The following is a 27459-nucleotide window of genomic DNA, read 5'->3' as shown; positions in this document are numbered from 1 at the left end:
AGTATTTTCTATGAAATACAGAAAGCCAAATGTTTATCATAGGTGGGGACAGTGACCTTTTCTGGTAAAGGGCCAGATAATAGATATTTTAGGCTTTGTGGTAGTCTTAGTTTGTCTTGGTTATAACAGAATACTATACACTGGGTGGCTTATAGGCAACAGAAGTTTCTATCTCACAGTTCTGAGGCTAACAGGTCCAGTTAGCAAGGCGGTGGCAGATTTGGTGTCTGGTGAGGACTCACTTCATGGTTCACAAACCATCTTTTCACTAAGTCCTCACATAGCAGAAGTGTCAGGGGAGTTCTTAGGTTTCCTAATAAGGGCTCTGTGGCCCTACACACCTCCTAAAAGGCCCCACATCTTTTAATACCATCACACCAGAGATTAGATTTCAACAGAGGAATTTGTGGGGATACAAACTTGCAGTCTGTAGCAGCAGGCTATGTGGTGTCTGTGGAACTACTCATCTCTGCAGTTGGTGCTCAGAAGCAGCCATAGACAATATGAACCAAATGAGCGTGCTGTCCAATAAAACTGCACTGTATCTGTTTACAAAAACAGATGATATCCAGAATAGTATTTTGACCCCAGATCTGCCACATTGCTTCACTTTTATTTCACCTTTTTTCTGTTTTCTATTATTATCAGTGAATTTAAGAGTGGCTGCCTTTTAGATAAATTATAAAACTCTTTTGGCTACTGATTTCTAAGCTTAATATTGTAACTCTATGTCTGTTATTCCTCTGATTACATGATTTATAAACTCTCATCCTCTAGAACCCAGCTTTTGTAAGTAATAATAGTTTTTTAGTATTGCTCCAATATTTGGCCTACAGAACTGAATAGAAATGCCTACCCTATGCAAAGCATCTTGATTCTGATATATTTCCCTAATGACAGTAACTGTTTTGAGGGGTATATTTCCTGTGACAGTCACTCTGGTGTAAATACTTTATATACATCATCTCAGATCCCTACACAACCCTCTGAAACTGGGTTGTTTTTCTTGCCTTTTTAACAGACAAATTGAGAACCACAGGGTAAATAATTTTCTCTGTCTCACCACTAGTAAATTGTCATAAAATAAACACAGTTCATACTATAAGGCCAAAAACGACAGTGTCTACCTTTAGTGGGCAACATTAAAGTCCTCTGAATCAAAACCTTGCTACAGTATCAGATTAGAGCTGTATCTGTGTTTCTATCTTGGTTTTCTTAGACAAATCCCTTGGTTAATGATTCGTGTACATGTTTTTTAAATCATTTTTTTGTCTACATTTTTGATCCTCTGCTTGTTTTGACCAATTAGTATCAATAGAGCAGAAAGTCTTTGTAGTCAGTGAAAACTTATATTAATAGGAATGTAGCATAACAATATGATATGTCAAATTTGAAAACATTATGTACTCTTAACCTTAAGTAAAATGTCCTGTGTGTGTGTGTGTGTACACACGTATTTCTATTAGTCTTGCTGAAAGTGGCTCAACAGCAAGTGCAGCAGCATTTTTACCTACCATCTATACTCATGTGCACTCTCTTAGTGTCCAGATTTTAGTCTCTAATGATATTATACAAAGCCAAACTGCTGCTAATTCCATGTCTTAGTTGGAGAAATCTGGATAAGTTTGGATCTCCTGATACTGGTTGTTAGGTGATGCAGGTGAAGGAACTGACTTACAAGGTCTCTGACCAATTTGGCAATATATACTTTTAAAGTAGAAAAATAATCATGGTTAATTGGAAAGATGGACTAAATTATGATACTCCAAAAAGAAAAATTAACATAAGTATACAAAAAATAACAAAGAAAGATGATTTTGATATGATTGGGTAGCAATGTTGATCCCATTAAAAAGTGGAAAGGGTCTTCAACATAAACTTTACTACCACTAACAAACCAAATTGTGTTATCAGACAGGATAGTGGATGACTAATTCTAGATCACAAAGTTAAAAGACTGCACCGTTTTGGACGGTGGCCTCTGGTTGCAGGAAATTAACACTTGTGATAGGTTTGAACTTCATTCATTAACATAGTAAGTGAAATTTAACTATCAAAAGAATACTCAGCCTCAAAACCTACAGCCTGAAATGAGTTTGATTCCCCTTGTGAGCATCAGCCAGGACTTGCAGCCCGGCAAGAAGCATTTGGTTGATAATCTTGAGTTTGAAAGCTCTTTTTACTTTCATTTTCTGTCTTGGTTTGGGGAAATGACCTTAACCCCAAACAATGTGTCAAAATACGGATCACTCCAACAATAGAAAAACATAAAATCAAGTACAGAAATAATAGAGAACTATGTCAAACCCATGGTTTTGATAATGATATTTTAGAATGTGAGGTTTTTGCAAAGTTTTTAGAAGGTCATTAAGACAAGTTCAGTGTCACTGTGGACTTTAAAATTCTACATTTGATAATACCTATAGTAGAATAAATGACAATATTAAAGGACAAAGTGAGTTATACCTTTTGGCAGTATATAACAGACAACACTGTATAAAAGATGTAAAGATGGTTGTGTAACACTTAAAATGTGGCTAATGTGAATTGAGATGTGCTCTGAGGGATTTCATGTCCATATGTGGCTCTGTCTATTTTGTACTATTTTGTTTTTTTAGGGGCTGGGGTTACTTCCTATGTATATCTCTAATCAATACCGGTCAAACCTCCGTGGCCCATCTTTTAGTCATACCCTTTCATTAAAATGTTTATTTATATCTTCTTATCTATATCTCATTATTTCCCTCTCCCTTTTAAAAACTCACATAGGTTCTTAATGACAGTCTATCATGTTTTATTATTTAACAGGAGCATACATTTTTGCCTTTCTCTGGAGTATTAATTAATTGATTCTTGAAATACAGTCCTACGTAGCAACTACGATTCTCATTCCAAACATGTAGCAGAGTGTGGACACATAAAGGGCTCTTTTAAATACATGCTGGATTGAGTTTCTAAATATGTTTTGGTAATTTAAAAAAGCTCTTATGTGAATATGTGGTAGTATTCAAAATACTTTTCACATGTAGAGCCTTACTTATTTGATCTTCCTAGCAGTTTTATATTAGATAGGCAAGACAATTACCCTCATCTTTAGAAGATCAAATAGGAACTTAAAAAGGAAAATGTAAGGGGTGCCTGGGTGGCTCAGTGGGTTAAGCCGCTGCCTTCGGCTCAGGTCATGATCCCACGGTCCTGGGATCGAGCCCCGCATCGGGCTCTCTGCTCAGCAGGGAGCCTGCTTCCTCCTCTCCCTCTCTGCCTGCCTCTCTGCCTGGTGGTCATCTCTCTCTGTCAAATAAATAAATAAATAATCTTTAAAAAATTTTTTTTAAAAAAAAGAAAGGAAAATGTAAAACTGTAGATTCCTTGAGATAAGTTTTGTTTTCTGTATAATGAGGTTTCATCTTTTTGGGGTGAGGAAGTTTTGACTGTTCTCTATCATGGAAGAGTATGGCCTAGTCTTTTCCAAGCTTGTCTACAGTTATTTTTTATCTATTTATAACCAGAATTTTAGGGATTTTGTCTGCTCAGCTGTAGGTCCCCACCAGTGCTTTTTTGGGCAGATCAATGGGAAAACCTTGTAAGCATATACCAACCACTGAATGTTCTTTGGCATTTTCAGATTCTTTGGGTTTTCAAAGAAATTTCTGTCCCATGTGTCAGTTCAATCTAATTAGTAGTGCATGTCTATAGTGCTCTGTTGAGAAAATTCTGAGGCCCAATTTGGTATTAAGTGTTTCATGAGAGTGAAGGAGGTCCTTGTGGTCTATATTTATCATTTTAGTAATAGGTTAGTTTTTATTTCAAGTCAATACTTTTTTGATAGACATCTCTGATATGTAATAAGTCAGTTTCTTATCTTCTTCCTTTTCTTCTTTTTTCTCAAGTCTGAGCGGAAAGGTCAGAAAAATGCCACTGTTGTTATGGTCTTTTTCTAATCAGATGGGATCATCTCTGGCTCATTTACTTTTCTGCATCCCCAACTTTTACAAAATAGTTAGGTACAACTAGGCTCTCAACTAACTTTTATGGTTTATGCACAGATTTTTTTACCTTGCCTTGGGGTGAACCAAAAGTTTCATTCAGAACTTAATATGTTAAGTTAAACAGGAAATTAAATCACTAATATAAAATTACATCTTTATTAAGTATAGTCCCATTAGATTTTTTTATATATGCAGGAATAGAGGTATGTACAAGATAAAGCCTAAAATACAGTGAAGAGTCACATATTCATTATATATATATATATATAATTCAGTTATCCATGCTTAAATTTCATAAATGTTTGAGTACTGGCACTGTGTCAGGCACTGTGCTGATTGCTAGGAACATAATAGTAAAAAAGATGTATAAGAATGCAACACTTATAGAGAATGCATTTTAGTGGAAAAATTTAAAAAATGTTTTAGAATTTTATTTTTGATTTGGTCAACTTTTTGTCATTTTGTTTTTGAGAAAAGTTTAAAGAAAAATTCATGGGTAAGTGGCAATGAGCCACATTTTTAATAAAGATTTTTCCCCTCCCACACTTCATTTTGATGTTAGGATCCAGGCTCATACATTATTTTTTTAATTTACTTATTTTCTAAGTTTTTTTTAAATTAATGATGACATAAAGAGTCAAATGTTTACAACTCATAGTTTAAGTATATTAAGGAAGTACACTGTGAAGGTATTTCAAACAGAATAAATTTTGGATTTCCTAATTAATCCTTCCTATTATAGATATTGGTTCTTTTTTGTCTTTATCCATAATAAACAATTTGGAAACTAAAGAGTTAAAGAGTTTAGAAGATGTGGAATGACTGGAAGACACTTTAGAAGAAGATTTCATTTGATTTTGACAGAATTAACATTTCTTGCAGATTCTTTGTATATTTTGAAATAATGATTTTAAATTATTTTCTCAATGAAATTCAAATTCTTCATCTTTCAGATTTTGACAGAGCAAGTATGTACTCAAGTTGTACACAAACCACATCCAGAGCCAGATTCTACAGTGAAAATTCAGAATCCAAGTGAGCAAACAACATTTTTTTTTCTTATATTTCCTATGTTGTACTTTTCATCCCTGTGACTTATTTTGTAACTGGAAGTATGCAGCTTAATTCCCTTCACCTCTCATTTGCCCATCTCCCTACCCTCCTCTCAACTGACAACCACCAGTTTGTTTTGTATATTTATGAATCCATTTCTGTTTGTTGTTTTTTTAGATTCCACACATAATTGAAATCATATGGTACTTGGCATTTTTCACTTAGCATAGTACCCTGTAAGTCCATCCATGTTGTTGAAAGGCAAGATCTCATTCTTTTTAATGACTAATATTCTATTGTGTGTATATATATCTTTTTTGTCTGCTGATGGGCATTTAGATTGGTTCCATATCTTGACTATTATAAATAATATTGTAATGAACAGGGGTACATGCATCTTTTAGAATTAGTGTTTTCATCTTCTTTGGGTCAGTACCCAGTAGTGGAATCATTGGATCATAAGATAATTCCATTTTTAATTTTTTGAGGACCCTTCATACTGTGTTTCACAGTGGCTGCACCAAGTTACATTCTCACCAACAGTGCATGAGAGTTCCCTTTTCTCCACATCCCTCACCAAAACTTATTTCTTATTTTTTGATACTAGCCAAATGTTCTTTATTGTAATTATTATTTTTTGAAGCTAGCCAAACATTCTTTATTGTAATGCAATAGTAACATGGTAACACGGAAAACTAAATCAAAACTTTGCATAACTGGTGATTGCCATAGTTCATGATACTTATAACTCACTTATCATAAGGCTAAGTTGAAAATGAGTAAAACTTTTTAAGGGGAAGTTATGGTGCAGTTATAAATCTTGACTTCTTTTTTTGTTGTTATTGTTCATTCACAGTGATTCTTAAGGTGGTGGCAACTCTGTTAAAAAATTCCACACCAAGTCCAGAACTGATGGAAGTTCGTCGTTTATTTTTATCTGACATGATAAAACTTTTCAGTAACAGCCGTGAAAATAGAAGGTAAGCAGTTTCAATACCATAACAAAACTTTGTTCTGTAATGATATTCTCTCCTTTATTTTTAGTCTTTCAAAAAATGTTTTCAAATTTTTCCCATATTGCTAAATAATTATAATGATCAGAAAAGGCATTTTATGTTTCTTTGATATAATCAACATTCATTATATTTATATTCATTATTATATTTTTATGTGATTATGTGGGTATTATATTTTAATTGTGTCTGTAAATATACATTTTCACAAACCCTTTTTTAAAATTCACCATTCCTTTTGGTGATACCTATCTATTGTAATCAAGTTGGATTTGCTCATATTCATCTATGCTTCTCTCAATTTTTGTCTGATAACTGTTGTCATGCATTTTTGAGCTGGTTAGCTAAGACATGGGGTACAAACTAAGGCTATGGTGGCTTCATGAGTCTTTAATTTCACGAATACTTATTGAATAGTATGTATAAAGCACTGTGCTGCACAGGTTACCTTAGTATATAGTCTTGGTACAAGTTAGTGGGGAAGATAATAAAATAGTGATTAATATATAATGTATTAAGTGCATTGTGAGTGGTACATGTGATGGGGAGTAGAGAAACAGTAGCTAAATCTGACTGGGAGTGTTAGGAAACCAATTTGAAATGATAATTTGGATTTTTCCAGGTAGAAAAATGGGAGGAAATCTTTCCAGGTATAGAAAATAGAATGTGCAGAATGACTGTGCACCTTACTTTATCTAGGTCAGATTATATTTTCACTATCTAAATTTCAAAATAGTAAATTCTAATATAAATTAGATGTTTTTAATGAGTTTTTTCCCCACTAGATGCTTATTGCAGTGTTCAGTATGGCAAGATTGGATGTTTTCTCTTGGCTATATCAATCCTAAAAATTCTGAGGAACAGAAGATTACCGAGATGGTCTACAATATCTTCCGAATTCTGTTGTATCATGCAATAAAATATGAATGGGGAGGATGGAGAGTCTGGGTGGATACGCTCTCAATAGCCCATTCCAAGGTAACAAGAGATTCAGTATTTTATATCATCTGTGTTTCAGCGCAGTTTGAATGTCTGTAAACACTCTCCTGGTGCCATCTTGTGGACAATTTACCTCATGGCCCATTCCTTTATCTCACCTTTCTTTCTTGTTTTTGGTTTTATTTTCTCTCTGTTTATAAACTGTTAGAGCATGAAATGTTTTGTAGATAATTTAACTGAAACCCCAGGTTTATGAATTAGGAATTTTAGACCCCACAAATTACCCCACCTTTATTTTATAGCTTGAGTCTTAGTCAATAGCTCTTTTACCTAAAACATACCTATTGGTTCTTAAAAGAATATTTAATGAAATATACTCTGAAATATATGTTTTAAGACTTTTAAAAAGTAGTCAAAATTGCCTTTATTTCCAAGTGAATCATAATTCAGTATTTAAGCTTAATGGTATTTTTAATGGCATTATCTTTTCTTTTTAATTCTAAGAATTTGTATATCTATATTTTAAACGTTATCTGATCTTGGTACGAAAGAGTAGTGGCTTACAATAAACAATTATGTGCACTTTATATTCTATAACATTGCTCATTATGTGGCGCCATAGAAAAAGCATGGGTGTTAGAAGTTTGGCTTTTACTCTAAGTCTATGCCACAGTTCAGTTTTGTGACTTTAGAAAATGCATTTAGTCCTTTTGTGCAAGGATTAGAAAAAATTTTTTTTAATGTTTTTAAGATGTACAGATAGTAAATATCTTAGGTTTTGGGAGCTGTACAGCCTCTGAAGCAACTGTTTAACTCTGACGTGTAGTGTGAAAATAGCCATAAGCAGTATGTAGAAAACTGAGTATGGCTGTGTTCTCATAAAACTTTACTTACTGACCAGGTAATAAGCAGATCTGGTTCATGGGTCATAGTTTGTCAGCCCCCACTTTGGGACTTGATTTCCTCTTTTGTAAAGTAAAGGGGGTTTGGTTTCAAGATAATCTCCAAAGGAAGATCCCTCTCAACCTAAAATCCTATTCTCATTTAAATATAAGTCAGTATAATGTGTACCTATAAGGAAAGATTTTGAACTTTTTTTCTTTATTTTTAAGTTTTTAAAAACTTACTTATTTGAGAGTGAGCGAGAGAGAGAAAGAATGAACATGCATGCACAAGCATGAACAGGGGTAGGGACAGAGGAGAGGGGAAAGCAGACTCCCTGCTGAGCAGGGAGCCTGCATAGGGGCTAGAGCTCTTGAGTCCAGGATCATGACCTGAGGCTGGAGGCTGACTGAGCTGCCCAGGCACCCCTATTGTTTTCAGTTTTAGAAGAGCTTTTTTATTTCTGTTAAAACTTACATATTACAATATATTGGCACCTTTTATCATTACATTAACAAAGTTTAAAGTAGTATTTTATAAGAAAAAACATTGCATTTTTGTGAAAAAATATATATCGTAATTATTTTTTTTTTATCGTAATTATTTTTAAACAAGTCTATGTAAAGTAACCAATTAAAGTAGCTTATATAAAGATAAAATTGTGATGTTTTAACATTTTAAAATGTATATATTTATAGATATGTGATTTAAAAAAAATCTTAGTTGTTGGAGATAGACACATGTGAGTAAAAGATGCTGAAAATTGATATAGCAATAGTACTTTGGATATTATATATTATTAGCTGATTTTCTGTTTTAGCTGAACTCAAATATGTAGGAGTTCAACTGACATACTAGGTTAGAGTAACATTGGTTAGGTAACATTTAAAGACTTAATCTAGAAGAAAAGATTGTTGTACTTAAAAGTTTAATGTTGCTAGTTTACAGGTCATATAATAAGTCATATCTATTTTTGATGATATTTCCAATTATTTAATGGAACTTATCTTAAAATTAATATGTACTACATTTGAAATATTAAAATTTTGATACTTTTTCTATTATCATAACTTTATTTCTACTTTTTTTTTTCTTCTCAGTATGTATATAAAATGCCTTAATTTTTTCACTTATTCCTAAGGTCACTTATGAAGCACATAAGGAATACCTAGCCAAAATGTATGAAGAATATCAGAGACAAGAAGAGGAAAACATTAAAAAGGGGAAAAAAGGGAATGTGAGCACCATCTCTGGTCTTTCATCACAGACTACAGGAGCAAAAGGTGGAATGGAAATTCGAGAGATAGAAGATCTTTCGCAAAGCCAGAGTCCAGAAAGTGAGACAGATTACCCTGTCAGCACAGATACTAGAGACTTGCTCATGTCAACAAAAGTGCCAGATGATATTCTTGGAAATTCAGATAGACCAGGAAGTGGTGTACACGTGGAAGTGCATGATCTTTTAGTTGATATAAAAGCAGAGAAAGTAGAAGCAACAGAAGTAAAACTTGATGATATGGATTTATCACCGGAAACTTTAGTCGGTGGAGAAAATGGTGCCCTTGTGGAGGTTGAATCCTTGCTGGATAATGTGTATAGTGCTGCTGTTGAAAAACTCCAGAACAATGTACATGGAAGTGTTGGTATCATTAAAAAAAATGAAGAAAAGGATAATGGTCCATTGATAACATTAGCAGATGAGAAAGATGAACTTCCTAATAGTAGTACGTCATTTCTCTTTGATAAAATACCCAAACAGGAGGAGAAACTTCTTCCTGAACTTTCTAGCAATCACATTATTCCAAATATCCAGGATACACAAGTACATCTGGGTGTTAGTGATGATCTTGGATTGCTTGCTCATATGACTGGTAGTGTAGATTTAAGCTGTACATCAAGTATAATAGAAGAAAAAGAGTTCAAAATCCATACAACTTCAGATGGAATGAGCAGTATTTCTGAAAGAGACTTAGCATCTTCCTCTAAAGGGTTAGAGTATGCTGAAATGACTGCTACAACTCTGGAAACTGAGTCATCTGGTAGCAAAATTGTACCAAATATTGATGCTGGAAGTATAATTTCAGACACTGAGAGATCTGACGATGGCAAGGAATCAGGAAAGGAAATTCGAAAAATCCAGACCACTGCTACAACGCAAGTGAGTTATTCTACATGAGTTCTAAAAATGCATCGAACAGGTAACAAGTTGTTAACATTACAGCAGTAAGAGTCATTTCTTACCAGTTACACCATGTTTATACTTAATTATGGTATTGTAGTAATATATGGAGTCAAATAGTACGGTAGAGACATTTAAGATACCTGAATTGTATTTCGAGCTCTGCCATGTTTTGTCTGTGTAACTTGGTTGAAACTCTCTGGGCCTGCATTTCCTTATACAGTACAAGAGGTTGTACTCTATTAAAATATGACCTTTTAGGGCTTTACCTATTCTGATATCTTATGACTCTGTGACTAAATTTACACATTTTGTACTCAAGATCTTCATTCTGAATACTTGATTAATTTTAACCTTTTAAGCTTCAGGCCCAACCTTGTTCTGAAAAGAGGACTTGGAGCCCAGATTGAACTGATAAATGAAGGGGAAGGGAAAAGGGAACTGTTATTTAGCAAATGCCTACTATGTTCCAGGCACTGTGCTTGCTGTATGTTTTCAGATTTAATCCTCACAACCATCCTGTGAGGTAGGTAATAGGCTGAGAAAATTTGTGTTATTAGCAGTGAGAATTTTCTTTACAACGACATGGCTAGGAATCTGTTATGAGAAAACTAAAGACTCTTAGGTCTGGCAGTGAGGAAATGTTAGTGCTGCAGTTCTGGCCTCACCAGAATAAAGCTAAAAATAGATGATGTTTTCTGATACAAATTTTAATTGTGGAACTCTGAGTTTTAAGACTACTTCCTTATTTTCTAGACTAAATTACCTTACAGTTAAGAGTTGAAACATACTTTAACCCTTAATGATTTGTTTTTTGGTGGTTTTCCAGGTTTTCCACTCACCTTTAATGTCCTCAAAGACAAAATTAACATGTTTCCATTAGAATTATAAAGAGTAAACCATACCTTTCTTTGTACTCTAATGATAGTATTATATTCTGTGTTTGGAAAATAAAAACAGAAACAAACAAAAAATATCTTCTGTGTATGGGAAGGGTATTTTAATTTTTTTTTTTTGAATGCTGTTTTCCATTTTTTGTGGCAGTTGTACCACAGTGATAACTGAAAGGGAGTGAAAATACTGCATTAGGAGACTTTAAAGAAAGGAAAGCATGGTGCATTGTTTTCAACATGATAATCACTAGGCTTGCCTGGTTTTCATGTAGAGTTTGTAGGCATTTTCTGGTTTTCTAACTTATCAAATAGATGTACTGTTTTTCTAAATTGAAGTATTGTGAATGAAATAGACTTTGAATTACCTTGAAATCGGTTCAAGTAATATTTTTTTTAATCTTGTGTTTCCAGTTATAGTTAGTTGATGACATATATCCAGTACATTTCAATTTGAGTTATATGCTTTCTTTCCTAAGGAAGAAATGTGGTCTAATATGAAGACTCCATAAATAGGAGTAAAGAGGACTTGGTTTTCAATGTGAACCTTGGTGTTGGAACTGAGGTCTTTGAATGCCTTGCCTAATTTCTGAAACAGCAAAATAAAAATAATCGAAGTGGCCTCTTCGGCTCAAAAAGGTTTCTGTCTATGGACTCACCAGATGACTAATATATGTAAAATATATTAACTTACAAAAGTAATATGCAAATCTTTATTCACTCACTCACTTGACTATACTTGCTGTTTTCTTTTTGAGACGAGACATTTTTTTCGCAGTCTACAAAAGTTCACCTTGTCTTTCTCTAGGCTGTTCAGGGCCGGTCTATTACACAGCAGGACAGAGATCTCCGTGTCGATTTAGGATTTCGAGGAATGCCTATGACTGAGGAACAGCGGCGCCAGTTCAGCCCAGGCCCACGCACTACAATGTTCCGTATTCCTGAGTTTAAATGGTCTCCAATGCACCAGCGACTTCTCACCGACTTACTATTTGCATTAGAAACAGATGTACATGTTTGGAGGAGGTAGAAATATTTCTTTTCTTAAATAAGGCAGCTTTCACTTAAGAAAATGAATATTTTAAATTAGTGACATCAGTTGATCCATAAGGGAATTATATCACTGAATAATCTCAAAAATTGAACTTATTAAAAATCCAACATTGAAATTTTATATAGAAACATGAATATTTTCACAAAGGTTATAAGGCCTTGGGCTCATATCAAAAGGTACCCAAGAATTTAGGCTTTAGACAATTAAAAAGCAAAATTTTGAAATCTGGTATTGCCTATTCTCTATATAGAAGAGACTTAACAGGGCACCTGGGTGGCTCAGTGGGTTAAAGCCTCTGCCTTCAGCTCAGGTCATGATCCCAGGGTCCTGGGATCAAGCCCCACATCAGGCTCTCTGCTCAGCAGGGAGCCTGTTTTCCCCAGCTCTCTCTCTGCCTGCCTTTCTGCCTACTTGCGATCTCTGTCAAATAAATAAATAAAATCTTAAAAAAACAACAAACACAATCATTAAAAAAAGATTTAACAATAACAGTAGAAAGGTTCAGTTTTTGTTATAAGCTGTTTCCACATTTTTATTCTTTTTCTGTTAAAATTAGTACCATATACTAAATATATTCTTGGCAATAAGATTATAACATATAGTGTTAAAATAAAATCTAGATCACCTTATGGCATCTATTTTTAGAGCCTTTACCCTTAAAGTAGTTAGTATCACTTCATATATAATCACTTAAAGAGTCTACATAAATTAAATCATCATTTAAGGAAAACAAAGTCTGCGTAAGTTAAATCATTACCTTGCCTCACTTTCTGTTAATTTTCTAATAGCAAATATGCAACAAATTAAGCAGTTATGAGAGTACATCATTTGTATGTGCATGCACATAAATTAGGAAGTTGACAGCTGTTACAATACTCCACTGTCATTGACTTAAACAGTCAGTAGCATGGTCTTCTCTGGACTGAAGGATGCTTCTCTCCTTCTCTTAATTTTACTTCTGAGTTTCAAGGTGGCTAATTCATCTTCCAGCACCAGTTCAACATAGGAAACTTGCCCAAACTAGAAGGCAGGGGCTCTTCTTCTTCCTCCTTCATCCCTTTCTTCATTCCTCCTCTTCCTTTTTCCCTCTCCCTCTTCCACCTCTGTCTCCTCTTTTTTCTTCTCCCCATTTTCTTTTCCTTCTTCTCTATTCTTTCCTCCTCTACTTTTTCCCTTTCCCACTCCTTACTTCCCCTCTTCTTCTTTTCTAAAAGAAGCTCCTCAAGAAATCTCCCCCTTAGCTCTCATGTGCCAACAAAGGGGAATCACCAGCAAAGGGGAAATGAGGTTATAATGACTTGTTTATATAGAGCAATACTGGTTAGTAACCTACTAACTAGAGAAAGACCAACCTTTCCTGTACCTGATCTAGCTCAACAGTAGAACAAAATCTAGATTGTGTTAGTAGGGAAGAAGGAATAATTATTATCGAAAACAATCAGTGTCTGCCATAGAATGTTTTTACTTCTAAATTTTATTAGTTTGTCCTTAGTCTGCTTATGTGAGAAAAACAATGGTCTTTCCATTGCTAATTGCTGTTATATGCTAAATTACCTGGGGATACTAAGTAAAGAAACTGGAATACAATGAAATACATTACTATTAATATGATTATCAGTGGAGATGTATACTATAACTTACTAATTAACAATATTAGTAGTCCCCAAATGAGAGCTAGTCCACTTTCCTTCCTTTAACATAGGATGGAAACATAACATGCACACAGATACCATGTGTGTCTGTTCTCTTTCATGAGCTCTCATAAAATTCCCCAAACAGAACTTTACTTAATTTTTTAAAAGATTTTATTTTTATTTATTTGAGAGAGAGAGAGCATGTGCACAGTCAGGTACAGGGAGGGGCAGAGGGGGAAGGAGAAAAGCGGACTCCCCACTGAGCGGGGAGCCTGATGCAGGGCTCCATCCCAGGACCCTGAGATCATAACCTGAGCTGAAGGCAAATGCTTAACGAACTGAACCACCCAGGTGCCCCTAATTATTATTATTTTTTAAAGATAGCACTTGTTTTTAGGATTGGGCAAACATCTTGACACCTAAGATGTCATAGATGATAGTTTATAATTGGAAGGAGTGAGAATCAATTGACTTAATTGATCATGCTGAAGATTGAGTATCAGCTACACTAAAGATGAACTTATATCTGGCATTCCATTCAGTTGCTACATAACACAATTCACCTCATTTCCCAAATGGTAGACAACATCATTATTGCTTGTGGAGGAATTTTACCTTTGCTCTCTGCGGCTACATCTTTGTCTTCAGAGAATTTATCCTTAACCAAACCCAAACCAAGCATCCTTAGACAAGCATGTTCTCTCATCTTGCCACTATCCTGTATATGAAAAGAAGAATGACTGATTATTTTTGCTGTCAGTAAGATGCATCATGAGCAATGGAAGGCCTTTTACTTATTGCAAATACTGTGAACATTACTTGACTTCACACACAGGGAGAAGAAAGTGGCCACACCCCTCCTGGTGAACTAATGCTGAGTTGTTGGAGTGAATGAGGCCTCAGTTGGTTTCACTGTCTTCTTGACTGGATCTGTCACAGTGTTTTAAGTCCTATAGCACTTTGCCCTGTTTCCAACATTGGAGTAGCCACTGCATACCAGATACCACTGATTTCCTATAAAAATAGGGTGATGAGCTTTCTTTTCAGTCTTTCCTAAAACTGAACCTTTTGGTTGACGGGACTGGCTGTTGGCATCAGTACAGAAACCTACTGGCAGCTTTCCTTGACGAACCCTTTGACACATGGACACCATTTCACGTCTACAGCTGTTTGTGGGATGTTGGGGAAAAAGTGAAACTTCAAAATTGGAAAATAGACCAAATTTGAGAAAATTGAACAAAAAAGAACAACTGATCATGGAGTAATCTCTTTTTTTCCATTAGAAAATAGTTTATATTCTTGACAGACATCAAACTAAAACAGTGTATTTTTCTGGGTATCTAAGTTGCATGTTTTGTATGGAAAAGCTGCACTGCTGACCTTTAAGATCTTTTTCATTTTTTTATTCAGTAAGTTCTTGAATTTTTACTGATTTATTTGTATTTCCCTAACATGTCACTTCTCTGACTAGCAGTACATATTTTCAGTATGGCTGGTCTCAGGTGGGGCTACAATCTGGTGATAAACAGAAACTCCCTGAAAGGTAAACTTGGGGTTAACTATCCAGTTGTTCTAGATTACTTGAGGATGGTAAATAAGGAAAACTGATTTAAACATAAAATAACCAGCTTTTGTGAAAATAAACTTTAGCTAATTTAAATCCATTGACCTAAGTCTGGTCAACACACTTATTTTTAAAGCAGAAACTCCCATTAATGAGTTAATATATTTGGACACAAAGAAACTCTGCAAGGATGAATGTTAAGTTTTGGGTAATATGCTATCTCAATTGTAAATTATTTTCTTTTCTAATAATTCCATTTTAAATTTGCCTAGCTTTTCAATATTTTTCACTTTATAAATGTTATAGTTAACTTCTTAAGCTAAGAAAATGTTCATTTATGTTTTGTTTTTCTGCTCTTTTAGCCATTCCACAAAGTCTGTAATGGATTTTGTCAATAGCAATGAAAATATTATTTTTGTACATAACACAATTCACCTCATTTCCCAAATGGTAGACAACATCATTATTGCTTGTGGAGGAATTTTACCTTTGCTCTCTGCGGCTACATCACCAACTGTAAGTACTTTGCTTCCATCTAGTGGTGTATTTTGTAATTACCTGGCTAGAGCCTGTCCGTGTTTTCTGCTGTAAATGGATAGATTTTAAGGAGACATATTCACCTAAGGCAACTTCTCCCCGTTTCTTTTTGTCAGTATTGGGTTTCAGCTATGTGTGTTTATGGAAACAGTTCTCTGGTGATTTGATGAATACTTTTGAAGAAGAGCCATAACTATAAGTGACCTACTTTATTTTCTATATATTGCCTATTTCTTCAAATACGTATTATGGTGAACTTAAAATTTTTATTCTGTTACTCTTGAAATTCTAAATACAAGCACACGGTTATTGTGTAAGTAGAGTCATAATTCTAAATTTAGAAAAAGTCGTTAGATATGCAATACCTCATGTGAATTGAAATATTATTTCTAAACTTAGTATTATTTTAAACTATATGTGGAACTTTACATTCTAATTCTCTGAGATTTAATCTTGAAGCTAGCAAATGGCTTCCAAAAGAGAGCCAAATTAATGAATTCTTATTTAAAACTTAGGCATCTCAGAAAAAAATGTAAATAACATACCATTTTTATGCTATCTGAACAATTTTCATCCTCAAAAAACTCAACTTTTTATGGACATATGGACTGTAATAACATTTACATCTGACTTTATCTAGTTCATCGTTTATTTAAAAAGTATAGCTCTTTCTAGATAAAACATGGAAATATATTAATAAGTTTGAAAGGCATTTAACATTAATTATATATGTTTAAAATATAGTAGGTAAATGTTAACTTTATATTTTAGTTGTAGTTCAAAAAAATTTCTGATTTATATATTTATTAAAAAAAGACTCCATACTGCTTGCTCAGATAGGAAAGAATGCAGAACTCTGTTTAGCGTATTGATTGTGTTCCTGCCACTATACTGGAAACTAATCCATGAGCCCAAAAAGTACTCTCTCCTGAGAAACTGGCCCTTTTGTTAAGATATCTTTTACTTGGCGCAGCAGTGTTTCCAAATTAATCTCTAGTTTTATTACATTATTAACCAGCTTATCTTACATGATTCCTTTTCTCTCTATAGTTTTTTCAATGCCATCATCCCCAAAGTATCACTGAAATTTAAAGATTGGCCACAAAAGATTGCATGCCCAACATCTTTCCCTCCTCACAGGCACATACACTTTCATTTCACCCATGAATTTATTCAAAAAGTTGACAAAGTCAACATCATTATTAGTGCCTTAATGAAATTAGCAGCTAAGCAAGGAAATGAGCCTGGAAGAAAAATAGTTGATGGTATGTGAAGAATGTAGATATCCTGTGAGATTAATGTACCTACCATGCCTTCTCTTCAGTCTCTGATTTCTCCTGGTGATTTATCCCAAATTCAGGTAAATCGAGAGTTGTTGTCAAAATGCATTCTAACATTAAAACAGGGGAGGGTCTTTTTCCCTTCTACATATTAAAAACTGAAAAAAATCATTTTTTTCTCCTGACATTTTTCTTCATTGTATAAAAATTTTTAATATTTTCTAAATAATTATTTGTTATCAAGAAATTTTAAAAGGTTGAATTGAAATAATTTTACAATATTGTTTTAAAATTTAGTGCAGAACTGAAAATGACTCCTATATAAAATTAGTAGTATTAAAATTTGTATAGGCTTAAAATATTCATATTACTAAATAATCTTACAATTTTTTAAGCTAAAAGATCTCCATCAAGATAGAGATAATAGGAAATTACCAAAATAAATTGTTCATAAATGTTATGATTTACATACTATTTCACTGCACAAATTTACTTATTTTTTATTTTGTAATGAATATATAATAAAGATACTGACATTTTGAGGTTTGACTTCGAAAATTATTACCTTTACAGTTTAGACCACTGTATTTTACAGTTTGAAACTACTTGTTGCTTAGAATATTCCTTTTTTAAAAAGATTTTATTTATTTACTCAAGAGCGAGGGAGAGCATGAGGTGGGGCGGGGAGAGGGAGAAACAGGCTCTCCACTGAGCAGGGAGCCCTCCATGGGGCTCAATCCCAGGAACCTGGGATCATGACCTGAGCTTATGGCGGACATTTAACTGACTGAGCCACCTAGGCACCCTTGCCTAGAATATTCTTAACAGATTTAGGAATTCAGGTATAGAAATTTGTTTTCATTTCTATCTCTGTATTTCTGTCATTTTGGTTCATTAACTGGTTGTACCTATGCCTGGTTATACAACAGCTGGTTATGTTCCTTGAATAAGTTGCTTCCTTAAAAGAAACACCCAGACGTTTTGTCCTATTTCATACTAGTAGAACCATGACTATTGCTGATTGCTGAGCATTGTTTTTCTTTACTTAATTGTGTAATATTTGTGCTAAAAATTGTAATGTAGTAGAGGGAGAAAGTTGGGAAAGATGAGATCAAATAAAGAAGAAAATTAGAACTGAATATATAAAGAACGTTTGGTTTAGATTTAACCCGTAAAAATCCAAACGTGAAAAAGGAAGCATACAGGTTAACAAAAGGAAACACTGTAATGTAGATGCTATTAGAATTTCAATCCTAGAAACATTTGATACTGATGTTTGAGTGATCTCATGATTTTGTTTAGGTTTGTGTAGTTTTAAAAATATTTATGCATTATGAATAATGCAGAGGTGTATTTAATGAATAAATATGAATAATGATGGATGGCTGTGAGTGGCAAACTTTTTCTGTATGTGTCAGATGATAACTATTTTCAGTTATGTGGGCTATAATGGTATCTGTCTCAACTACTCAACTCTGCTTTTTTGCAAAAACAACCATAGACAGTTATATAACAGAATGTGTGGATTTGTCTCAATAAAGCTTTATTTATAAAAACAGGCAGTGGGGTAGGGTGACTTCTGGGTCATAGTTTACTGACCTCTGACGTAGAGCATAATCCTCAGATAAAATGCAAATATCATAGTATAATGTTTTAGTGGGAAAGCTATTATTTACTGACCATTGAAAATTCAATAGTTAGGGCTTAAGATAAACTCATTATTTCCTATTAAACAAGAACTTGAATTTTTAGAATTTTAGAAATTTAGAATTTTAATTTTAGAACAATTTCATTGAACATTGTGGTCATTATGTTCTATTAGAAGATATGTAACTTTTCACATTCAGCCATGCTAATTTTTTGTAGCATTTGACATGTCTAGTGTTGAAATTGTATTAATTTTGAGAGGGTAAGTAGAATGCTAGGTAGTCATCTTTCTCCATTTTACCAAGGTGAACAACAACATTAGTTGTATTTATTTATACTAGCAATGAACATGTGTACAGAGGTATTTAAAATATGGTACCATATGTAATCGCTCAATATGAAATATTTAGTTGTAAATATAACAATAAATATATGATATTTGTATTCCAAAAACTGCAAAAGATGGGTAAAAGCAATCAAAAATGGTCTAAATAAATGGAGACTATACCATGTTTATGGGTTGGAGACTCAACGTAATAAAGGTAACACTTGCCCCCAAATTGATACTTAGATGTATCACAGTTTCTCTCAAAATCCTACCAAAACTTTTTGTAGTTATAAAAACTATTTTTAAAAAAATTCACAAGGGATACTTAGAACACTTTTGAAAGAATCATTATATATTACACACAGTAACCATGACTCTGTGGTATCTTAGAGAGGCTTAGTTGATGAAACAGAACAAAAACACAGAAATGGATCCCCCCCAAAATACACGATTTTTTTCCCCCACATATGTCATAAGCAGTTCACATAAACAGGGTAATGCTAGGTTTTCTTTATAGTTCTCTGTTGAAAAAAATTATGATACAAAGCTCGACTTAGGAATATGTCCTTCCCATTTCTCAGTATAAGTATAGATCACAGGTAAGTGTGGAAATCTCATTTTCATCAAAACAAACATGTTTCCCATCACCAGTCAGATTCAGACATAATCTTTTTGGAGTTAGGATTCAATATTAAAGTATATGGATTTTGGCACAAGATAAATCTGTATTTTAATCTGGGTTCTACCACTTACTAGATAGGACCTCACAATTTCTTCATTATGAAAAGGTGTTAATTATGCTTATTTAACAGGGAGTTTGTGAAAACTAGGATAAGTAATAAGTGTAAAGCTCATTAGATGGAGAAGAGGCTCTTGATGTTTCCTTCATTTAGTTCTTTTTGAAACTGTTTATTCAGAACTGTGTCATGATAGAGTAATTTTCCCATTTATAAAATAATCTGCCATATTCAGAATTCTAAAATAGGATATTTGAGGCAAATTTATTTATAATGGGTGATTTATTTTGATGGCAAAGATTTACATGGTATAGTCGTTTTGTCTGCAATCCCAGTGGGATTGGCATAGTGGTGGTCTGTTTTCTGCTCTGAGATCTCATATGAATATACTAATTCCCATTAGGAGTAACATTTGTGTATTGCTGTTGTAGTATTGTCATGCAAGAAAAGTTTAGATTAGTAGACAACTATCATATGTTCTCCCTGATACGAGGAAGTGGAGATGCAACGTGGGCGGTTTGTGGTAGGAGAAGAATAAATGAAACAAGGTGGGATCGGGAGGGAGACAAATCATAAGTGACTCTTAATCTCACAAAACAAACTGAGGGTTGCTGGGGGGAGGAGGGGTTGGGAGAGGGTGGTGGGATTATGGATATTGGGGAGGATATGTGCTATGGTGAGCACTGTGAAGCGTGTAAACCTGGCAATTCACAGACCTGTAACCTTGGGGCTAATAATACATTATATGTTTATTAAAATATTTTAAAAATTATTTTAAAAATAAATAAATAAACTAAAAAAAAGAGAAAAGTTTAGATTATTGTAAGTAACATTTCAGTGGACACTTTAAGGAAAAATGTATACACATGCAATATTAGTGAACACCTTGAATTTAATATTCATTGAAGAGGCAGGACTTTTTGGAATTTTAGCTTTGCCTGGACTATTTAAAGTCTTATGTGGCATAGAAAATAAATTACAAAATAATTTCTATAAATTAGAACAATGGTTTTAACTTTAGTACCCAGGGAAGAAATTTAAACTTCTTAGTATTCAGTTTGATCAATCTTTGGTTTTGGAAAGAGGAATTATTTTTGTTGTTGTTGATTTTTTAGAGTTAGTGTTTCTATGACTAGTCAGTTGAACCCTTTCTTTTATTCTCTATATATTATATAAGTTGGTCTTTAGTGAAAGCAGGAGTTGTAGGAAAAAAAATGAAGAGAGGCAGAGAACATGGATCCAGCTACAAATTGCATAATCACTTTGTGATTTTAAGTTGATCATTTTGGTCAACCATCCAAAACAGTTTGTTTAGAATTTAATTCAGGGTCAGGTATGGTTTCATTTGTCTGTTAAGAAAAATAGTAGTGACTGATATGTCTGGCTTTCCTCATAGTTTCATAATCATGAAAGAAGAGCAATATTTTCTGTCAAAAATGATGATAAAGTCTTAATTTTAGTTTATATTTCCTTACCATTATCAGAATGTGGAGTTAATGGACTTGGAAAAATTAATTTTTCCTTTGTCTCATACTACTGAACATACTCTAGTATTCTGAGGAGGCTTTTATGTATTTTCCTATACAGTGTACCAAGAAAATGGTGTGGGTTTTTTTTTTTTTTTTTGAAATTTACACTCACTTATATTTGTTGTCAAAAATCAGAGTAGGAAAATTGATGACTTTTATTGTGAAATTTAATTCTAGCCAAACTTCTGAATATATTGAACATAATTCTTAGTTGAGACTCTGAAATTTAGTGTAATATCTATGTAATTAGCTTAGTTCACATGCAAGCCTGATTAGTGTATCAGTAAGTTCTATTCTAGCAAAGAAAAATGTTTTTTAAGTTATAATCACTACAGTATTTTATTTTATTCTTTGATTCCAGATATTTTAGAAAACAAATTATAATGTGATTCCTAAATGAAAATTCTGGAAGTTTGGTATAAATAGTTTATTTCCTTAAGTCATTTCTGCTCAAACCAGTACTGAGTTAGGGCTTTTACAGAGAAATCTTACCAGTTTTTTATTAAAATGTTTCCTTAGGCATCTGCTAGGAATATATATTTATTTTATAAAGTAGAATATGCATAATTTCTAGTGTATGAAATATATACACACATACATACATATATATCTATGTATGTATGTATATATATATTATTTGGGCAGAGTTACCCTAATGAAAAAAATAAACATTAGTCTAAATATTTGATATTTAATCTTAATCATATGTAATTTATAAAAGGAATACCTCTTCTAAGAACTTGGCTTCTAATAAAATAATTAAATAAAAATTTTAAATATATTATTTTGTGTTTCAATTTTACATTGTATTTTCATTTAATTTTAATAATTTCCTTTTCTTGTACTTTTTTGATCTGTTGTCTGTTTTGTCTAATGCATGTCCAGGGTTCTAAGGTTAGTATTACTACTTAAGTAATTTTCAGGTTTTCAGTTTTAAGTTTTATTTTTGCTTATTTATAAAATTTTTGACTTGGTTATATTTTGAGTTTCCATACCATCTTTAGGATTAGACATATCTTTGGTATATTTAAAATGTTCATTAAAAAGATTTTTCTCTCAATGCATTGATGAATTATCTTATTCACAATAACCTTTAGACTAAACTATTGTAATATAATGAAAACAAATTTCAGTCATACATACAGCCAGATGTTAATTGATTCCAATGAAAGAAAATTGGATGGGATGTATATTATTTTAAGATTTAATAATAATCTTATGTGAGTGATCTTTATTGTTAAATATATGTTATAATGTTTATATAACACTTCATAAAAATATAAATTACTTTTATATGGAATTAATTAAGAACTCCCTTTTTGGTTTTTGTGTTAAGAATGCTTTTTATTTTAAAATTTTATTTTGTTTAGTCAAAAATAACAGTTTGGCTAATTACATGGCTGATTAATAATTTTGTTAGTAATTTCTGCTATAATTCAGTCATTTTAAAAATGAAAGCATATTTTGAAGGTTAGACCTAGTAGACCACAAAAGACATGAAAATAAGTCTGTTAACTAATAAAGTGATAACTAATAAATCTTATAATTTGAGTAATTCAAATGATTAATTTCTTTGAGAATACATCTACAGATATTCTAGAATTCTAGTATTTTTGAAAATTTGTTGAGAATATTTGATACACCTAAGCAATGGCCAGATCTTCCAGTCCATTATGAGACAATTTTATTAACTGAGACTTAAAAGAGTTTTTGTGTTTTTTTTTTTTTTGCTTTTTAATATAAACTATTGTGTTGTGATCACAGATTTTTAATTTGTGCTATGAAATAATGCTGTATATCAATGAGGTGCTAGGAAATAAGGAATCTGTAGTTAAGAAATCCAAGTAACGAATTACTTCGTTAGACCATGGATACTGAATCAGCATAATATAAATCAACAGTTGAAAACAAGTTTTTGTCTGTTTTCAAGCTCATTTTAGAGAGAATGGTTTTAACACTATTTGCTGTTAAATAGAAGGAAGAAAGGTTGTTACATTTTATACTCCATTTAAAATTGAGTTTAGTTATATAGTGCTTGCAGTAGTCACCTATCATTTTTATTACCCATCTTGAGCTCAAGAAGTGTTTTAAGAAGTGTTTTGTTGTTGTTGTTTTTCAGTCAGTGTTTTCTGCTGACATTTCCATTTTAATGGGAGCCAGGAATATGTTTAGATAGAATGATGGGCATAAACAATATCAAAATGGAACATTAAATAGGAATTGATACCTATAATATATGCTTACCTTATAGTTGAATTTATCATTGGGTGAAGAAATAAGATTAATCAATATGGCTAGTGTGCCGATTTTCAGAAAAATTTAAGCAGTAGTATTTTTTATTTATAAAGCACTTCTTAATTTTCTCTGCCCCTTGTGGCATTGAGAAAAGAGGCCTAGTTATAATGAATGAAAATAATCAAAATGTTGTATAATACAGAATGAAAATTAATATGAGAAATGTTGCTGTTGCTTATAAAATACAAAGTTACACATCCCCAGAAATACTTTCTAATATTTCCTTTGAAAGCAAGAAATTATATTTTATCATGAACAATACTTTAGTGAAAGTATAGTTGTACCTAACTAAATTGTTACTGATTCTTCTTGTTGCTAGTGTCTTAAAGGTCACAAATTACTATCTTTAGAGGAATTAATGTCTTGGTTATTTTTACCCTAGTATTATTGTATATATGAGATACCTAGTGGCTTAGTTTATTCTGAAATGGGTAAGAAATTATGTATTCTCATTTGACAATCATCTCATTTTGATGCTGATTGGAAGTGCCATATATCTTTACTATTACTCATCATGCATTTATACTAAAGAGAAATTAAAGCATGTCTTTTAATAAATGAGAGTGAAAATTTTAGCAAAGTATCAATTTTATCTCTTTATTAATAAAATAAGACAAAAGTAGTACAAATAAAGCTATATAATTATTCCTAGATGTTTTTGTGAAATGACCTTAAGTTTGGAATATAGCTTTTACAAATGATAACATTTAAATTTAACCTTCATCTTAAAAATGGACTTTTCCTTTTTTCAAGGATAATTCATAGGTAAACTGGTTAAATTTGACAACCAGCTCTTTTGATATGTAGAATTAGCTTATAATTTATTTTGTTTAGAAAATATACTAGATATGCTGAACTACTGTTTACCTATAGCATGTATGTGTATGTATTATATTTCCAAATTTTAAGCAAGACTTAAATCTTCTACTTTTTTAAAGACGGAATTGGAAAATATTGAAGTGACACAAGGCATGTCAGCTGAGACAGCAGTAACTTTCCTCAGCCGATTGATGGCAATGGTTGATGTACTTGTATTTGCCAGCTCTCTAAATTTTAGTGAGATTGAAGCTGAAAAAAACATGTCTTCTGGAGGTTTAATGAGACAGTGCCTGAGGCTAGGTAAGTTTGTTAAGAATAACGGTGCATATTAAATAATTACTACAATTAGTTTTTGATGTTCTTTGGTGTGTAAATTATTGATGAAACAAGTTAATGATTAAGAGATTACCTTGTAATTCTTGACGATTACTAACTTAAAAATATTGTGGCATCATCACATTGGGGATTTCATGAGATGGATCATCTTTAATGGATTATAATTTGAAATGAAGTCAAATATATATTGAATTGTTTCAAAATCAAAAGTGCTATAACATTTTTTCATTGACATGATTTTAATGTAAATCCACTTAGGACTCCTGTTTTGGGACTAATGTAGTGTACCATAGTTGATAGTTGTCCTGACCCACAAATATGTCAGAAGACCAGTGGCATAGTTTTTATACACAGAATGCCAAAGGATAAAACTGACTATGCCAGTGTCACTGTTTTTCAGAGTAAGCAGTTAACACTAGCAAACATTACTATACCTATACTGTTCATTTACGATCCCATGTCACAAAGAAAAGTTAGCACTGAAAACTCTTAGTAAATTTAATCCATCTCTTTACATCCATTCTTCTATAGCCTACCTTTCTTAAAGGAGAAATTTTTGTATACTACTTAGACTTTATAAGGGACCAGAAAGCAATTGTTTTTATCCTAGCCTTGGAGCAGGAGTAGGACACAAGAAAGTAAGGCATTAAATAGGAAGGACATTTCTAATGTGTACTCTTTTTAAACATAACTTTTAAAATTATATACGAATCTACACATGTATAGTTTCAGATAAATTGTTCTGATCCAAGGTAGGAATAATAACTTGCTTTAAGAATGATGGAATGAAACCTACTTGTTTTCTTTTGCATTTTTTAAAGTCGGGCAGGTTAAGTGGAATCATTTCATACTCACTATAATGGAGAGACTGATCACATTGAGATCTCTCTGACAACCAGTAGGTGTGGGGTAATTTACTGTGGCCAGTATGGACATATCCTTTGATAATTAACAATAGCTGACAGTGAACTCTGAAACAGAGAAATGTTTAAAATACCTCAGTATCTTAAAACTAGCATTTATTTGGTTATTCTGAGCTTTTATTTCTGAATATATTTCAAAGCTGTAATTTCATTTTTATCCCAATATTTCCTAGCTGATTTGCTTTTTTGTCATCTACAGGAAAGTTTTATAAGTGAATAATAATGAAGCAATAATGTATCAATATGTGCTGTCTACTGTTTTAAGCACTTTATAAAAATATCAGTTCCATAAATCCCCACAGCAATCCCGTAAGGAGGTTACTATGTTTATATTCATTTTATTTATGAGGAAACTGAGGCACACGTAGCTTAAGCTGCTGGCCCAAGATCACACAGCTCATAAGGGTCAGGGCCAAGAGTAAAATTCAGGTGGTCAGATTCCAGAACTTGTAATGTTTATTACTATATGAATAGGACTTCTTAAAATAAGTAAATAAGTGAAAAGCTTATATGTATGGAATGCTTATTGACAAGGCTGTCGACTTTCCCATCATGCAGAAAGGTGGGTTAGAACTTGTGAGATGGACTGCATTGTGGTGTTCTGTCACTTCCTGAAATAGGGAGCTGTGCTCGTAGAGTCACCAAGTAGTCATGTTACTAAAGAAGTCTTACCAATCAAAACAGTTTATCAGATGTGAATATGAAGTTTCAAAAAATTTTTGTTGATCTGTGAAATTCAGAATTTTAAATGATGGAGGGAGATAGAATAAGGAAGGCATATATTGGGAGCTTCAGTAATATTTTGTTCCTGCGATTGATTGGTAGTGTATGGGTATGTTGTTTTTGTTTTTGTTTTTTCACTACACATGTTTTAAATGTAATTTTCATTACTGTATTTCATAATTTAAAAAATATTTTATCTAGGAATAATGAATGGAGAAAATGGAAAGAAAGAAAAAAAACGTTAGCAACTCTTTTCAACATGTCAGAGTCAAGCATTTATATTAATAATATGTTTTTGGTTTTTAAATAGTTTGTTGTGTTGCTGTGAGAAACTGTTTAGAATGTCGGCAGAGACAGAGAGACAGGGGAAGCAAATCTTCCCACGGCAGTAGTAAACCTCAGGAAGCTCCCCAAAGTGTGACCGCCACAGCAGCTTCAAAGGTAATTAAGCATTTTCTATGTTAAATATCATGTACTCTAAAATTTGTTTAAGTATGAGAGAAAAGTAACATGGTATTTGTAATAAAAGAGCAAACATTTAGTAATTGGACAGCTGTAGGCTTCTTCGATGCTGGCTTTTCTGCTTCATAATTGTGTTACCAAGATTATTTAACCTCTCTGAGACTTGCATTCTTTATTAAATGAAGGTACTAGTAACTTCTACTTAATAGGGTTTTTTATAAGGATATCAGTGTACATAGTTCTGAAAGTTCTTAGTTATTACTATTTTTCATAGTTAAATGTATTTTCACAGAGCTCAATATGTGGATTATGCTTTTTAAGTGGATATGTTTTTGGTGATGGATACTCCCATAATATTAAACACATATATTGAATGCCCAGGAAATGAGTGAATAGTCTATTTTGGAACATACCAGTAATTCTCATTTTAAATTAGCTCTTTATCACAAGTTTAATTAACCCTTTGCATCAGATCCAGAGTTTTATCATGACTTTTTTAACATGACTTTTATGGTCCTCCATGACTGACGCTGGCTTACTTCTCCAACTGCAACTTGTATTCCCTTTCCCTTTTTTTTTGCCATTTTAGTCACATGATAGACTTTATTTAGTTCATCAGAAGTTTTTTTTGTTTTTGGTTTTGGTT

The 27459-nt window shown here is 32.7% G+C and overlaps 1 protein-coding gene across 9 annotated transcripts in view; it reads left to right on the top strand.

Moving 5' to 3' along the window:
- Nucleotides 1-27459, top strand: part of NBEA (neurobeachin) — a 678194-nt gene that overhangs the window by 207572 nt on the left and 443163 nt on the right. For 7 of the 9 annotated variants that reach the window (XM_032314436.1, XM_032314434.1, XM_032314433.1 and 4 more), the window contains exons 19-27: nt 4943-5024; nt 5899-6022; nt 6841-7033; nt 9018-10034; nt 11754-11971; nt 15560-15713; nt 22141-22149; nt 24489-24669; nt 26662-26792. In XM_032314436.1, the coding sequence (XP_032170327.1) occupies nt 4943-5024; nt 5899-6022; nt 6841-7033; nt 9018-10034; nt 11754-11971; nt 15560-15713; nt 22141-22149; nt 24489-24669; nt 26662-26792 (2109 nt within the window). The remainder of the gene's footprint in view (nt 1-4942; nt 5025-5898; nt 6023-6840; nt 7034-9017; nt 10035-11753; nt 11972-15559; nt 15714-22140; nt 22150-24488; nt 24670-26661; nt 26793-27459) is intronic. The other 2 variants (XM_032314437.1, XM_032314438.1) reach the window with 1 other exon arrangement.

This window comes from Mustela erminea, chromosome 15 (genome assembly GCF_009829155.1).
Source record: "Mustela erminea isolate mMusErm1 chromosome 15, mMusErm1.Pri, whole genome shotgun sequence".
Taxonomy (NCBI): domain Eukaryota; kingdom Metazoa; phylum Chordata; class Mammalia; order Carnivora; family Mustelidae; genus Mustela; species Mustela erminea.
Note: the sequence above shows the minus strand (reverse complement) of the source record. Positions and strands in the feature narration are given on the sequence as shown.